Source organism: Mytilus trossulus, chromosome 4 (assembly GCF_036588685.1).
Source record: "Mytilus trossulus isolate FHL-02 chromosome 4, PNRI_Mtr1.1.1.hap1, whole genome shotgun sequence".
Taxonomy (NCBI): Eukaryota; Metazoa; Mollusca; class Bivalvia; order Mytilida; family Mytilidae; genus Mytilus; species Mytilus trossulus.
This window is the reverse complement of record NC_086376.1, coordinates 80,995,402-81,013,048: the sequence shown is the minus strand read 5'-3', so window position 1 is coordinate 81,013,048 and position 17,647 is coordinate 80,995,402. Positions and strand designations below refer to the sequence as shown.

The 17,647-nt window shown below is 31.4% G+C and overlaps 1 protein-coding gene across 1 annotated transcript in view; it reads right to left on the bottom strand.

Annotated features, from left to right (window-relative positions):
- Nucleotides 1-288: 288 nt before the first annotated feature.
- The window catches only part of LOC134716845 (WD repeat-containing protein 91-like), a 38,647-nt gene continuing 21,288 nt past the window's right edge, over nt 289-17,647 (bottom strand). The window contains exons 7-16 of the mRNA XM_063579856.1: nt 11,310-11,450; nt 10,897-10,953; nt 9,703-9,797; nt 9,249-9,345; nt 6,519-6,613; nt 5,801-5,957; nt 4,593-4,701; nt 2,088-2,200; nt 1,316-1,504; nt 289-654 (exon numbers count right to left, since the gene is read on the bottom strand). Coding sequence (XP_063435926.1) covers nt 490-654; nt 1,316-1,504; nt 2,088-2,200; nt 4,593-4,701; nt 5,801-5,957; nt 6,519-6,613; nt 9,249-9,345; nt 9,703-9,797; nt 10,897-10,953; nt 11,310-11,450 — 1,218 coding nt within the window. The 3' untranslated portion in view covers nt 289-489. The remainder of the gene's footprint in view (nt 655-1,315; nt 1,505-2,087; nt 2,201-4,592; nt 4,702-5,800; nt 5,958-6,518; nt 6,614-9,248; nt 9,346-9,702; nt 9,798-10,896; nt 10,954-11,309; nt 11,451-17,647) is intronic.

Genomic DNA, 17,647 nt, shown 5'->3' with positions numbered 1-17,647 from the left:
CCTGAAGCGGGACAGACGGACGAACGAACAGACGGACAAACGGAAGCACAGAACAGAAAACACAATGCCCCTCTACTATCGTAGGTGGGGCATAATAATGTTTTGACACATCATTAGTCCATGATTGTCTTTAACTGATCCTGTTCTAAATTGATTAATCATAAAAACCTAGGAAATTTCTCATAGAAGAACAACAATCTACTTCCACCAGTTTGACATGAATCTAGGACCTAAACATAGCAGATTCTCCATGGCATAAAACACTTGCTAAAAAAATCAAAAGGCAAATTTCAAAGCTTTAGATTATCATTTAATGGTAACCAAAAAATATTGCACATTTTGTATTTGACAGATATGTTATGCTTAAAATGATATAAGGCATACTTCTGTTAGTACACTGTTAAGATATCCACCTAAAAAAGAGATCGACTCTCATCCTTCCAGGACACAAGAACTGTTTTTGATAAATTGAATCTAGAATGAAGTACATCATTTCTCTGAAAGAAGAGTAGTAACTCTAATCTTTCCATCCATGGCCCCAGTCAAGCACATCTGAGTATCAATATTAGGGGACCAGTCTACTGTAGTCACAGATGATGTGTGTCCTTTAACTTCCATTACTCTATTAAATAATGCATTTTCTCCAGTTTTTATCTGAAACATAAAATCATTGTTGAATATAACCACAGATCTTTGAACTTTAGGTTTGCATAAATTATTACTTGAATGAGTATCAGTGTTTACATTTTATTTAATTCTTCTTTTAATAACATATTTGTTTTTATATATTTTTTTAAATCTAAATTTGAAATTTACAGTATTTGATTTGAATTAACTGTAGTAATTCCTTTTATAAATTTGTATGTGTCTTATGGTTCAGTTTAATATTTAAGTATCTAAATAATGAATATATTTCATTAAACTCGAAGCAACTTTATTCCATCAATTGTAAAAAGAAGCTAGTAATGAGTTTCACAAATGCAGTTACTTTTCTCTTCCAAACTAAAAGAAAATCTTTTACTAAATAAGTAAACTCTTTGTTATAGCACGAGACAACACATAAACCTTTATTTTTGTATTATCATCAATCAATTCTAAATGTAAAGCTTTAAACAATTGTTTTTTTTTTTAAATTGTTTTAGGTCTGATTTTTGAAGCTTAATAAAATTGTACTTTTTTCAAATGTTTTAGTCTGATTTTTTGGTTCTCAAACATCTATTTTATAGCAAGATGATCTTTTTTGACATTCAATAAAATAATAAAATTTTAAATTCATGCCATCTCATGTTCTGAAAATTTTCCCAATAAACTGTACCTTGTAAAGAGATCCAGCCATTTTATCACAAGAGATCAAATACTGCCCCTCTGGGTCAAAAGCAAACAATCTTCCTTTAGGTATCTCTTTACTAGCTGCTAACCCACTAGACAGGAATGGTAGAGCGGCACCAGAATGGAGTGGAAGTTCTCTAGACTTATCTGGTTTGTGAATGTTCCACTGATAAAACTGAAAAAACAAATTCAGTAGTTGTTAGTTCAATTACAGCTGAACTGTTTGTGACTTGACTGTAAGTGTTGCTTGCCATCTATTGCAGTTCATTCAAAACTCACCAAATAACAAAGTCATCAAAGTGCAAGGTTATAATGTAAGGCATACTTACAATCCTTAAGACTTTAATTTCACTTCATTGTTATAATGAAACTAAAGCTAGAAATTTGTAAGCATATTCTTATTGTAATAGGTCATTGGAAAGGAGAGAAATATTCAAGTGGACATTACAGACAGACATTCCCACCTGTTTTGAACACACATTAACTGTTAGGGGGCACCTTAAACTTTGAGAATGATTAATATCCTTAAAGGATTTAAACTATCGATCTGCCTTTGAATATTTTAACACAATATTTGCAGCCATCATTGACTCAATCTCTGGCTGTGGGCAAGAATGATACCATGAAAAATTAATATCTGTCAAGACATTTATTGTCCAGAAATAAGAAATTGTTAATAAACTTCTTTGAACAAAACAACTTGGAACAGGAGGAAAATTTATTAACAGAAAAATGTTAACAGAAAAAAAAATGTTTACCTTCTCATCTGTGCCTAAACTGTAGCACATGTTTTCATCTGAGCTAAATTGTAACGATAAAACTTCTCCATTGTGAGCCTCCCATTGTGAAATACAGTTGTTCTGCTGCATATCTACAAAATATTGTAATGCAAATAAAAAGATAAAATATAAGCTGTAATTAATCAATTTTAAATTTTAAACCAAATCATCTGAGAGCATGCATAAGGGAGAAGTTGTTTTTCATGAAAATTCCATGAAATTCTCAGTAAAGCAAATATATTATCCAGTCTGAAGAGATATGCTTTTAGTTATTGATTTTGCAACCTTTAAAATCTATTAATGAAGAGATACATTAAAATGTCACTGCATTCTGTAGAAAAAAGACACATTTTACCATGGAGCCTTTTTATACGACCGCAAATTTTGAAAAAAATTTCGTCGTATATTGCTATCACGTTGGCGTCGTCGTCGTCGTCGTCGTCGTCGTCGTCGTCGTCGTCGTCCGAATACTTTTAGTTTTCGCACTCTAACTTTAGTAAAAGTGAATAGAAATCTATGAAATTTTAACACAAGGTTTATGACCATAAAAGGAAGGCTGGTATTGATTTTGGGAGTTTTGGTCCCAACATTGTAGGAATTAGGGGCCAAAAAGGGCCCAAATAAGCATTTTTTTGGTTTTCGCACTATAACTTTAGTTTAAGTTAATAGAAATCTATGAAATTTTGACTCAAGGTTTATGACCACAAAAGAAAGGTTGGGATTGATTTTGGGAGTTTTGGTTTCAACAGTTTAGGAATTAGGGGCCAAAAAAGGGCCCAAATAAGCATTATTCTTGGTTTTCGCACAATAACTTTAGTTTAAGTAAATAGAAATCAATGAAATTTAAACACAATGTTTATGACCACAAAAGGAAGGTTGGTACTGATTTTGGGAGTTTAGGTCCCAACAGTTTAGGAAAAAGGGGCCAAAAAGGGACCCAAATAAGCATTTTTCTTGGTTTTTGCACCATAACGTTAGTATAAGTAAATAGAAATCTATGAAATTTAAACACAAGGTTTATGACTATAAAAGAAAGGCTGGTATTGATTTTGGGAGTTTTGGTTCCAACAGTTAAGGAAAAAGGGGCCCAAAGGGTCCAAAATTAAACTTTGTTTGATTTCATCAAAATTGAATAATTGGGGTTCTTTAATATGCCACATCTAACTGTGTATGTAGATTCTTAATTTTTGGTCCCCTTTTCAAATTGGTCTACATTAAGGTCCAAAGGGTCCAAAATTAAACTTAGTTTGATTTTAACAAAAATTGAAACCTTGGGGTTCTTTGATATGCTGAATCTAAAAATGTACTTAGATTTTTGTTGATTGGCCCAGTTTTCAAGTTGGCCCAAATCGAGGTCCAAAATTAAACATTGTTTGATTCCATCAAAAATTGAATAATTGGGGTTCTTTGATATGCCAAATCTAACTGTGTATGTAGATTCTTAATTTTTGGTCCAGTTTTAAAATTGGTCTAAATTAAAGTGCAAAGGGTCCAAAATTAAACTAAGTTTGATTTTAACAAAAATTAAATTCTAGGGCCTCTTTGATATGCTGACTCTAAATATGTACTTAGATTTTTGATTATGGGCCCAGTTTTCAAGTTGGTCCAAATCAGGATCTAAAATTATTGTGCAATAGCAAGTCTTTTCAATTGCACAGTATTGTGCAATGGCAAGAAATATCTAATTTCACAATATTGTGAAATAGCCAATTTTTTTTTAATAAAGAGTTATCTTTCTTTGTCCAGTATAGTAAGCAAGAAATATCTGCAAGAATTTTTTTTCATTGGAGTTATCTTTCTTTGTCCAGAATTAACTTAAATCTTTGTTATATACAATATACAATGTATATTCACTTTTTACTACCAACTGATAAATTTAAATAATCTTTACCATTCAGTGATAACAAGCAGTTTTTTTACATCTTAATATTTTATGATGTATTTAAATGAGTAGTAATTGTTGCAAACTCCATTAGAATATTTTAATTGAAATTAGTTTTGGAATAAGGGAAAGGGGGATGTTTGTGTTCAATTTTTCTCATTTGAAATTTCATAAATAAAAAGAAAATTTCTTCAAACATTTTTTTGAGAGGATTAATATTCAACAGCATAGTGAATTGCTCTAAGAGAAAACAAAAATTTTAAGTTCATTTGAATACATTCATTCTGTGTCAGAAACCTATGCTGTGTCAACTATTTAATCACAATCCAAATTTAGAGCGGAATCCAGCTTGAATGTTGTGTCCATACTTGCCCCAACCTTTCAGGGTTCAACCTCTGCGGTCGTATAAAGCTACGCCCTGCGGAGCATCTGGTTGACATATAAAATTTGTACTTAATTGAATTTTGACACTTTCAATATTTTTTTTTACATGACAACAGTCAGTTAAATTTAATATTATATTTATCTTTTTATAATTTAATATGTAAAAAAAGGCATATTTAATTAAATTTTCTGCACCAGATTATTATAAAACAACAAACCAAATAGCCTTATCCTTCCATCAGCAGCCCCAGCCAATAATAACTGTCCATTATGATTGTAAGAACAACAGTTGATAGCAACAGGACCAGGATCTAGATTTAACTGTTGCTGAAATAAATAAGAAATATATTTGTTGTACATATAGAAAGTATAGATTAATTTTCAAGTCATCTGTGCTCTGCTTCAAATTCCTCTAAAGTTTTACATCTTAATAAATATTTAAAAAGCTACAAATTTTACATGATGCAATCCATTGATGTAAGCATGAAACTTTATGAGATTTGGTTTAAAAAATACTTATTTTCTTGTAAAAAGTTGCTTTTCAAATTGACCCTCATCAAATATCATTGATTGATTGATTGTTAGTTACTTAACGTCCAGTTGAAAATATTTTATGCATGTTCAGGACAAGAACAAGTTTACAATAAATACAATAGGTAGATCTTGTATAGAGTCCATCCGGGATGATGACAGGGGAAATTTGGACAGCCACTGGAAAATGAAGGTATATTGGATAGAGACAGACTTTTTGCCTTGCAACAGGCCACCTACGGACCACTCAAAGAGTTGTTGCAAGGGTTCTTAACTAAATGAGCGTGGCACTCTCCGCACATGAGGCATTGGATTTAACATCCTCTTTCTGACTGGAAGTGACTGCAAACTTGATCCATCCGGCATAGCCAAACAGACGCCTCACTTTGGCAAGCGTTTTACTGCCAGTCGGAAGAAGACCAAGTGACCTTTTTTTTTATTCCCCAGTCACCCTTTGAGGCCATTAAATCTCATAGTCTTTAATAGTAAATATTCATGGAATACTTACCAAGGAAGTGTAACCATAGAATAGGAAATATATGATCTTACAAGGTACAGTGGGCACGAAAATCAGTTTTTCCTTCACCAAAGAAGTTATCATCATCAATCTCATTTAGCTATTCCCAAAGGCCACATTTCAACACATTATATGAGGACTTTTATGAAATTCCTAAATTCTAACATTAATTTTACTTGCTAAACATCAAAATACATACAACTATGTTTGTGTTACAATATGTTTTATTTCTATTGATTTTTAACTGTTAAGTATAAAATCTTAAAGTTGTCTTTTTCTAGTGCAAGTTCCAAATTGACTGATAGTGCATTATTAAAGAAAATTGCCTAATTTATGGCATAAAATATGTTAGTCATTTTCATAGTGCTAAGGTCTTACAATCATTTTCATTGTTCTTAGGTCCCAGTAGGACAGCTTTCCAACTTTGCCAGTATAACCCTGTAACTCTGAACTTCCTGAGGCTGATCTAGATCTATGTACACTTGCAGAACACACAAATGATCCTCCAGCTGGATTGGAACATAAAGATATAATTCTGAAATATAAAAAGAAAAAATACAAATAGCAAAAAACAAGTGATAAAAAAGCCTTATTGTTACATCAAATTCTTGATTAGAAAGAAAACAAATGGCGGGTAATAACTAATCTTCAATTGTGGCATAATTCTGAAAGGGATCAATACAAAATTATAGAGGACTGTATCAATCTTGGAAGAGTGCACCAAGATGGACAACTCTTACTTATTTTTTACACTCAGATTATGTCTGTACAAACAAGTGGTGTCCACTGTTTAAAACTTAGTGTCTATTAAAATGTCAATAACAAATAGACAATCATTATGCTGGATAGGAAAAAAATGTAATTTTTATCCTAAAATTGAGTAATTGGTGTTTTCAACTCAACTACAAAATTTAGAAAGGCTTGCAGATTATAGATGCTGAAAATTGACTTATTAACAGTGACATTTCTACTAATCATATGACTCTGCTATTACAAGAAGGAAAATGAAATGTAGAACCGTTTTTTTTCAAATGGTATAAACTTCCTATAACCTTTTTATAACTATCACATGATAAGAAATAGTGTTTGGCATTACCTAGGATAACTAGCATCTGCAGAGGCTTCATAAAATGACTTCATCTCCTTTACATCAAATAATCGTATATTTCCTGATCTGTTTCCCAGCAACAACTGAAAACAAATAATCAAAAGATCAGTTCTCATTAAATGTGAATAAAATAACTGTTTTCTCAATTTGGTACACCACCAATTAAATATAAAATTGAGAATGGAAATGAGGAATGTGTCAATGAGACAACTACCCGACCATAGAGCAGACAACAGCCAAAGGACACCAATGGGTCTTCAATGCAGCGAGATACTCCCGCACCCGGAGGCATCCTTCAGCTGGCCCCTAAATAAATATGTACTAGTTCAGTGATAATGGACTTCATACTAAAGCAAGGTAAAAGCATCACTGAAGAGACATGTATTGTCGAAATGTGCATCTGGTGCAAGAAAATTGGTACCAATAATTTTATTACTACCAGTGGGTCGATGCCTCTGCTGGTGGACTATTAATCCCTGAGGGCATCACCAGCCCAGTAGCCAGTTATTCGGTACTGGCATGAAAATACGGATTTTTTGTGTTATTAAATTTGCTGTTACAAAATGATAAAAATTATTATAAATTAAGGAATGTATCTCCCTCATGCAAAGCTCTGATTTCTTTCACGGATTTGGCTATACTTTTTGGAACTTTTGGATTATAGCTCTTTATCTTTTATATAAGCTTTCGATTTTATATATTTTGGCCACGAGCATCACTGAAGAGACATGTATTGTCTAAATGCGCATCTGGTGCAAGAAAATTGGTACCTTTAATTTTATTACTACCAGTGGGTCGATGCCTCTGCTGGTGGACTATTAGTCCCCGAGGGTATCACCAGCCCAGTAGCCAGTACTTCGGTACTGGCATGAAAATACAGATTTTTTGTGTTATTAAATTTGCTGTAACAAAATGATAAAAATTATTATAAATTAAGGAATGTATCTCCCTCATGCAAAGCTCTGATTCCTTTCACGGATTTGGCTATACTTTTTGGAACTTTTGGATTATAGCTCTTCATCTTTTATATAAGCTTTGGATTTTACATATTTTGGCCAGGAGCATCACTGAAGAGACATGTATTGTTGAAATGCGCATCTGGTGCAAGAAAATTGGTACCGTTAATTTTAACAAACATGTTTTTTGAGATCTCAACCCTCCCCCTATACCTCTAGCCGTTTAAGAGAAGTCTGAGATCAGAATATGAAACAAAAGAAAATAAACAAAATGACAATAATACATAAATAACAACAGACTACTAGCAATTACTGACATGCTCGCTCCAGACCTAAATTAATCTGATTGAAGGATTATGTCTTCATCAAATAAATATCAGGCACAATCTCTGCTGTTAAGATATGCATATTTTCCTAAAAATACTAAATTGTCCCAGTGTATAAACTACACAGAGAACAATAGCATTACATTTATTCAATAGGACACTTAAACTGACAAAAGTTATACCTTGACCAAGAGATGACTTGGTGGAAAAAATCATTTGGTTTGCAATATGAAGTCTAATGAGCATTAGTCAAGCCTAGCCTAGTACATTGAAGTTTTTTGCCTACTGCTATAGGTGATTGAGTAACTTTTTGATATTTATTTACTTGTTATATCTTGATATCTGTGACTGTCTCATTGAAAATTAAATCACATCTATTAATCTTAGAATATGAAAATACACTCACAATTAGTTTGTCTTTTATCTGTGTCACCGTAGCTATTTATTAGAGTACAGTTATATACTAGTACTACACTATATGTTGTGTGTACTATATATTTACTATGTTCATTCATACATTCATTCATTAATTAATTCATTCATTCATTCATTGATTCATTGACGGACAGTTAGAAAATTTTTTTATTCTATATACTACTCTGCACAAATTTATTATGCATGCAACCCCCCCACTTTTCTAGCACTATATACACGGTGAACTCGTACTAATGCAAGCTTCACACACTTTAGCACCCATGCTACATAAGGGACATCTAAATGTTGCCCTACTTTCAGGTAAGCACATTTTCTTGTAGGCCTTATCATGCATGTACTTCTATCAATTCATAGTTCAATTTAAAAGGAAACTTCAAGTTAACATTTTATAATTATGTACTTTCAGTGTGAAATAAATGGTTTGCAACATTATATTTCATCACATATTCAACACCATATTTACAAAGACTAAGTGGCCATTTACCCTGAGGCATCTGTGTGACAAAAGAAATTTGATAAGGGTTAAGAATAACCAAAAACAGCAAAATTTCCCTAAAATTACCAATTCAGGGGCAGCAACCCAACAATGGGTTGTCCGATTCATCTGAAAATTTCAGGGCAGATAGATCTTGACCTGATAAACAATTTTACCCCTTGTCAGATTTGCTCTAAATGCTTTGGTTTTTGAGTTATAAGCCAAAAACTGAATTTTACCCCTATGTTTTATTTTTAGCCATGGCAGCCATCTTGGTTAGTTTGGCGAGTCACGCCACACATTTTTTAAACTAGATACCCCAATGATGATTGTGGCCAAGTTTGGTTTAATTTGGCCCAGTAGTTTCAGAGGAGAAGATTTTTGTAAAAGTTAACGACGACGGACGCCAGGTGAGCTAAAAATATCACTTGGTGAATGTATAGCCCTCCAATACTTTTTTTCCTGGAATAGCCCTTATCAATATGTCCATATTTTTTAACATACATGTATTTATAAAAAGACCTACCCATCTATCTGACTTTGTTGTCCACTCAACAGATAGGAATGCTGACTTTGACATGACAGTGGCAGCGGTAGTAGGCTGAGGACTCCAACTCCATACTCTATAGATATATAATACAGAAAAATGTTAAAAATTAATGCATGTGAAAAAGTTTCATCAAGATTCACTAACAAATGGTTATGCATAACAAAGAGGAAATATCCCTGGGGGTTTTCTCTATAGGGAATGGTCATTTTTGTTCATTTAATCATATATGTACGATTTTACAGATTTATCAAACTATAAGTGTTACTTTACTTGTATATTCAGAGTTTCATTCTAAATTGCTTAGTAATTCATGACAATACAGGAACATGGTACAGAAAATGTCAAAAAAATCAACAATGGAAATAAAGAATCTGAAATTGTACAGTCTATCCAGTTTTAAAGTTTTAGTGTAACTGTAATTCATACATACTTAACTACCCCATCAACATCTACACTGGCAATATACTGTCCTGTATTACTGAACTTGCTGTAGGATATGGCTGCTCTATGTTCTATATAATCCTCCTATAAAATTAAACCCACTATTTCAATACTAGGAGAGGACAGGGTAAATGAATTTATATTTTTTTCATCTATTTTTAGATTTCAATATATTTACTCTAACTAAGACAGCGATCTAAAAGTATTTTAGCATTCTAAATTCATGTAAAACTACTGAAATCATCACAATTTTAGCATTTGTGTTAATTTTAGATGGTTTTTTTGGGTCTAAAATGGAAGTAGCCACACTTGTGTTCAGTATAAATAAACAAGAATGTGTCCCTAGTACACAAATATCATTTTTTATGTTCAGTGGACCGTCAATATAGGGTAAATACTCCTATTTAGTATTAAAATTATATAAATCATAGCATAAGGAACATGTGCACCAAGTTTCAAGTTGATTAAACTTCAACTTCATCAAAAACTAGACGGATGGACAAACGAATGACCAGATGAACGGATGCACAGATGAGAAAACATAATGGCCATAAATGGGTCATAAAAATATGTTGTATTTGATAATGAAGGACAACAAACATTGAACTTGAACAAGAATGCAGCCAAATCCTTCCAAATCACCTTTTGACGTCAAGCAACAATCACTTTTAAATTGTGATGTCAAATATTTTAAATTATGATGTCAAAGTTTACGGGAACCTGTGTGATTTTACGTAATGGCGGACAAATTTGCATACAAGTGTAAATTCATCTATTGTTACATCAAATCAAAATATGATCGCTGTTATACATGACTGAAAACTTGCTGAATCATTTTTATAGTCTACTTTGAATAACACTCAAAACATCAGAAGTTAAACTTCTTGATCAATCAAAGAAACCCATTGCTCAAAATAGAAACAAACAATTGAATTTTGCCAAGAAATTCAAGAAATTATTCTAAATGGTAGATGTAGCAATTGACATTACACCAAAGGAATCAAGTGGTTTATGGTCATTTCAATTTGAATTTTATCTGGATCTATTTAAACATTTATGAAGTATTGACATCACTATATATAGCAAGCAAAACATATCAATATACAAAGGTGTCACCATACAGCACATTTTGTTTACATAAAAACCATAATGAATAAATTCAACTTTTGATATTCAAACTTACCTGGCTTAACAATAAAAATGGACATTTATCAGTTTCATCTGAAAAATAACCAACAATATATGTTTTAGTCTTTCATTTTAAAATGCACGCATAGTAGATATAACTGAGTTACTAATATACGACATAAACGAGTCAATACTTGAGACAAACTATCCTTAAAATTCAAAAGTTCATGTTTAAGTCAAAATGTATCAGTATTAAAGGTATTTTTAAACTAGGTGATTCATTATTCAAAACAAACTTATCAGTAAAACATGAAAATTGCTTAGGAGTCAAGTCAATCATCATCTTTTTGTGACCTTATAGAATCTGTTAGCCAATGAAAACTATTAAAATAAGTTTTCAAAACCACACCAATAACAGCTTTGTCACATTTCGAATTTGTACAGGACACAGCTAATCATTATCTCAACACTTATTTTACCTGAACATTTAACATCTTTAATGGGTGGTGTTTCAGGAGCAGGTTGACTCTGTGATCTGTGAGGTACTTCAGGTAAACTCTCTTCTTTTGGGGCTGATGAAGATGATAGAGTTTCTCCAACACTAATAGGCTAAAATATTCATTAAATATTGGTTACATAGATAGAGCTTTTCATTTTTCATATCAATAAGACATGCAGCCAAACAGCAACTAAAGAATGTGAGAATAAAACTTAAAATGAATGTGTTAGTACCACGCACAAATCCATTTAAATCACTTACATACCAAAAAATAACAAAAAATATACATTTAATCAGATGCTTAATTATTTCCAAACAATTTTCTTAATAATGTAGAAACAATTTTCCAAACATTCCATGAAGGTTTAACAGTCATAATTTGTTTTACTCCAGACTGCACAAATTGCATTTACAGCAGAGTAAAAGTGGCAGTTTTAGTCGCAGAGGGAGTTCCTATGGAAAATTGCATTGTCTTTGTCTATATTTACAGATTTGCAACCTGTAACATGAAGATTTTAATATTTAAGTATAGAGCCTGTGTGGCTCACCTTGCTCTATGTTCATATCATAAATGAAGGACACAGATGGATTCATGACAAAATTTTGTTTTGGTGATGGTGATGTGTTTGTAGATCTTACTTTTACTAAACATTCTTGCTACTTACAATTTTCTCTTTCTATAAAGACTGGCCCTTTAGATACAGAGAAAAGTATTTTGTAAAAATTTACAAAAATTTACCAAATTAATAAAAATTGGTAAAAACTCCTTAAGGGGTCAACTGACCATTTAGGTCATGTTGACTTATTTGTAGATCTTACTTTGCTGAACATTAAATATGACTACGACGGACGACAATGATGATGGACGGCAAGTGATGAGAAAAGCTCTTTTGGCCCTTTAATTTGTGCTAGGTGAGCTAAAAATGTGGTGCACACTGAATAACGTGCATAGCAGGTTATTTAACAGTGTGCAGCATTTTTTTTTATGCTATTTTGAATAGACTGACAAAATATTACAGTAATTTCTTATAATTTAATTCTAAGTTCCATTTTAAACCGGCGTAAATCATGAAAAAAACATTGATGACATCAATGACAAAATTGTGTCTATGATATGATTAACAAAACAATGTCAGCAAATCAGAACACTCGTAACATCCAAAATTAAATTATAACTATATATATTTCTCAATTTTATATAATCACAATAATACATGACCCATGTAAAATTTGGGGCCACACTCAGAGTAATATTAAACATGTCATCCAAACATATACACCTTACAATTATTCTATACATAAAATCAATCTTACTATACAAATTCTTGATCAAATATAGTGGACATATTGCTTATAGAACCTAAAAAACCAAAATCTTATCGTTTACCAATGAACCATGAAAATGAGGTCACATTCATATTAAACATTGTCAGACAAACATATTATCATTTCAACTAAAATCAATATTTAAACAAGAATGGGTCCCCAGTACACAAATGCCCCACTCGCACTATCATTTTCTATGTTCAATGGACCGTGAAATTGGGATAAACACTCTAATTTGGCATTAAAATTTGAAAGATCATATCATAGGGAAAATGTGTACAAAGTTTGATATGGATTGGACTTCAACTTCATCAAAAACTACCTTGACCAAAAACTTTAAACTGAAGCGGGACAGACAGGCGAATGGATGGACGGACGAACAAACAGAAGGACAGCAAACGGACAAATGAACAGACGAACGGACGCACAGACCAGAAAACATAATGCCCCTCTACTATTGTAGGTGGGGCATAAAAACAATATTACCAAGTTTATCTTTATGAGAGCTTTTAATAAAACAGATACCATAAGATGGAGAAATGTCTCAGGTTTTATTGTTTATTTAAGAGATCATTCATAGCAGCTGTAGATTTGTTTTCATATAACCATGGGTTGGGCATTTATATTCGATTATTTTACCCTGAGCCTTAGAAATACCCTCAGCCTTAGTGAGGGGTAAAATACGAATATAAATGCCCAACCCATGGTTGAATGAAAACAAATCTAGGGCTGCCATGAAATATTTTAATTCTAATAGGACAAATTCGGTAATTTTGTTATCAGTGAATGCCCTTTACATACAATACTGTTTTAGCTGTTCGGTTTTACACAATTTTGATAATATTAGTAATTCAATGATTTTTTTTCAAATTGCATTTTTCACTTATATAGTTTCTTCTAATGTAATTTTATTCGTTATGAGGCATACAAGGAGCTACAGTTTTGATCCTGTATTTAAATTTTAATGAAAATTTGCAACTAGGCTATTTATTTTACCTGATTAGATCAAATATGTAATAAAAAATATACCTTCACATGATACTTTTTGAGTAAATTGAGATTCAAATTTCATATATTTCCTACAAATACCGATTTGTGGATGTATTTTTCCTTTCGATAGAAATATACATAACGTTTTTGTTTTAAAAGATAAACACGATCTGTTTTTTGTTAAATTATTATAATTTATTTGTTATAAAGATATTGCATTAATTTGTACATTTTATTTCTACCAATAACTCAAATTTATCAAATGATCATGAATGTAGGAAAAACCGTCATTTTTTGCTGAATATTTATTCAATTTAAAAAGATTGCACTATTTACGTTTTCATTAAATTGGTACACATAATCTTCTTACGTAATCAAACCAAATGTCATTTTAAAAAATAGGGGTCCATGAACTCGATTTCAAGTTCAATCAGTTTGAATGATAAAAATCAGCCGAAACTGCATCTTATCCCTATAAGTCATAGTATTTATATTAAATACTTTTTATGTAATATGTATATTTGGTAAAAAAAAAATGAAAATATTGATTTTAGTTGAAATGATAGGACTTTTGTCTAATGACTGTACTTTAAATCCTGTGACTGTAGATGGCATAAAAAATTGGATCTGTTAAAAGACCAAATTTCAGATATTGAATAATAAATGCAATAGGTCATACATTAAGGTAAGCATATTTCAAGAAAATATAACCTTTTCAAATAATATCAATTAATGTATACACATACTTTTAGAAACATTCAGAAAATAAGGATTATAATAATTTTTTTTGTTCCCCCTTCTTTCAATTAAAAATATATATATATATTATGTATGCATGTGACTGTCCAAAGTTAGGAGCCTGTAATTCAGTTGTTGTCGTTTGTTGCTGTGTAACATATTTGTTTTTCGTTCATTTTTTTGTACATAAATTAGGCTATTAGTTTTCTTGATTGAATCGTTTTCCATTTGTCATTTTAGGGCTTTTAAAGCCAACTTTGCTGTATGGGCTTTGCTCATAATGTTGAAGGCCTTACGGTGAAATATTGTTGTTAATTTCAGTGTCATTTGGTCTCTAGTGAATATTCGACTTATTTGCAATCACACCACATTTTTTTTTATATATCAAATACTTTTTTGTAACATTACAAATATCAGATTTTAACGATGTTTAAAAGGTGTTCTGTGTGAATACCTTAAAACAATATCTTTTATTTGCTTAACAAAGTATAAAGATTTAGAAGTCTAGTCTATAGCGTTACACATTTGTACTGATAATGTCATAATCATGTTACAAAGTTTAACAATAACTTTTTTAAAATCAATAGAAAAACAATATATAAGATTTATTTCCTTTGTTGCTCAATTTAATGGATTCAAACAATTTTCAGATATATATACAATTTTTTTTCAACAGCATAAATCATGGGATCAATAATTCTTTTGCAAAGGAAGAATAGTTTTATTATCAAAAAGAACTTTACACTGTTTACACTACTGTAATAAACTTGATCAAGATATGATACCACAAATTATAAATATAAGGTACATTTAAATTTATATCTTTTATATACCTGGTAAGGTTTATTTGGTAGTCACCTGGATACAAACCAGGAAATAGAATAGCTTCAATAATGGCGTTTTCTAAATCAGTTATAAGAAGCCAGATACCCATAAATTGTAATTTATGTGAAACTGAGAAGAATATCAAATGGAAATGTTTGACCTGTGGAGTTCTAATGTGCAGTACATGTAAAGATAAAATACATCTGAAAATTGGTAAAGATCATAAGGTAGTTGACATTAAGAATGTGGGGCAGCCTGTTGAAGAATTGGATTTTAAAATTATTAAATGTCAGGATCATTCAGAACAATCTTCTTGCCTTTTTTGTACAAATTGTGACAAACTTGTTTGCCCTACTTGTGTTGCTAAGGTTCACAAGAAACATGATTTAATTGAAATAAGTGATGCATATAACTTAAAGAAAGAAAGACTGAAGAATGGACAAAGTAAACTGCAAAAAGAAAAAAATGAAATCATTGCGACCAAGGATCAATTGAATGAGTTTCAAAAAGCTGAGAATTCAAATTATGCCAAAGTAAGCACAGAAATTCTTAACCATGAGAGAAATTTGAAAAAATCAATTGAAAAACATATCGCAAAACTAAGAAATAAGTTAGACCAAAACCACAATGCATATACCAAAGCAAATGAAGAAAGTATCAATGCAATTTCTAAGAGTGAGAGACAAATAGAGGAAAAGTATAGGGATGTTCAGGATTTCATTAATACCACCAACATTTCTAATTTTTTCCAAGATGTCAACAAAATTGAGAAATCAACAGAATTATCCGTTCCTAAACCTGAAATATCACGAAGAACAACATTAAAATTTATTCCAGGAGAGATAACTCAGTCTAACATTGGAGTACTACAAAGTGTAGACATACCATTACCAGAAGTAAAGATTTCTCTTAGTGTAGTTAACCAATATCAGACTAATCTTTCTGTGGTTGGTTATTTAACTCCATGTCCTGATGATTCACTGTGGATAGCTTGTAATCAAGATGAAGTGATACTGAAAGTAAAACCTGAAGGAACCAAACTTAAGACATTATCTACCTTCAACATCAATGTCTTTAGTATGGCAGTAACTGCATCTGATGATCTTCTTATAAAGGTAAAAGGTAAACCCAGACTACAAATGATCAGATGTACCACTGGTAAAGTAACAGATAGTTTGTATAACATTAGTCCTTTCTCTCCTACAGCCATTCATATCACCAGTGGTGGTCAGGTCATAGTAGGAGGTGATCATATGGAAGATGAAAGAAGAGCAGTGTTTGTATTAAATAAGAAAGGAGACCATGAAGCTGTGTATAAACATGACCAACATAAACAACCTATATTTAGTTATCCCAGGGTTATTACTACAACTAGTAATGGTAATATACATGTGGTAGACTATGATCCAGAGGAAGACAGTGGTAAAGTGGTAGTGTTAGGAAAGACAGGTGATGTGATAAACATTTATAAAGGGGATACAGAAATCAACAAGAAAATACCATTCAATCCAGCAGGTATAGTGACAACACCAAGAGACAATGTCGTTGTAGTTGATCTTGATACTAATACCCTCCACATCCTGAACAACTCCGGACAGCTGATTACATACATAAAGACAACAGACAATGGAATAGAACATGCATTTTCCCTTGCTTTCTCTCAAACAGGGCAGCTCTATATAGGATGTACTACACCTGGACACATTACAGCCAAGGAAGCCAAGCTATATAAAGTGAATGTATCAGGTTGCTAAAGTAATATATAAACAATAAATTGGACCACTTATATGTCAAACTTGAGGTCTAACCAATTCAGATATATTTTAAACAAAAAAAGAAAAAGGAAAGGTTCTAATTCACTTAATTTCATTTTATCTCTAGAAATAAATTACAATGTTATTTATCAGACTGCTTATCAATCAATTCATAAACACCTTCTAAAACACAATCTATTAAATTTTTAATACAGCATTGTATAATTTGTATAATCAGAGAAGAGTTGTGTTAAAAAAAACAGAATATATTCTTGTGACATTAGACAACTTTTTTATAATGTATCAAAATATTGAAATCAGAACTGTTTGTATCCTGTTGATTTTGCTTTTACATGTATTTAATATCATTACTTTCATTAGTCAGTGTATGATTTAAATATTTTAGAAGAATTGATTTGTTTTGATGCATGTATATCTACATTATCTGCTTATTGTCCTTTTTAGTGGTATATTTGTAAAAATTAAATAACATAAATTAATATAAAACAAGTCACTTATATATTTTTAAATAATATTTTAATTCACTTATAACAAAATCAATATTTATGTCAATAGAAACTACATTCAAAGATCTACACAGTGTTGACTTGGTAACCTTTCAAAGGATGGATATAAAGTTTACTAAGGTCACATCCAAATTTCAAGGCTTGGCA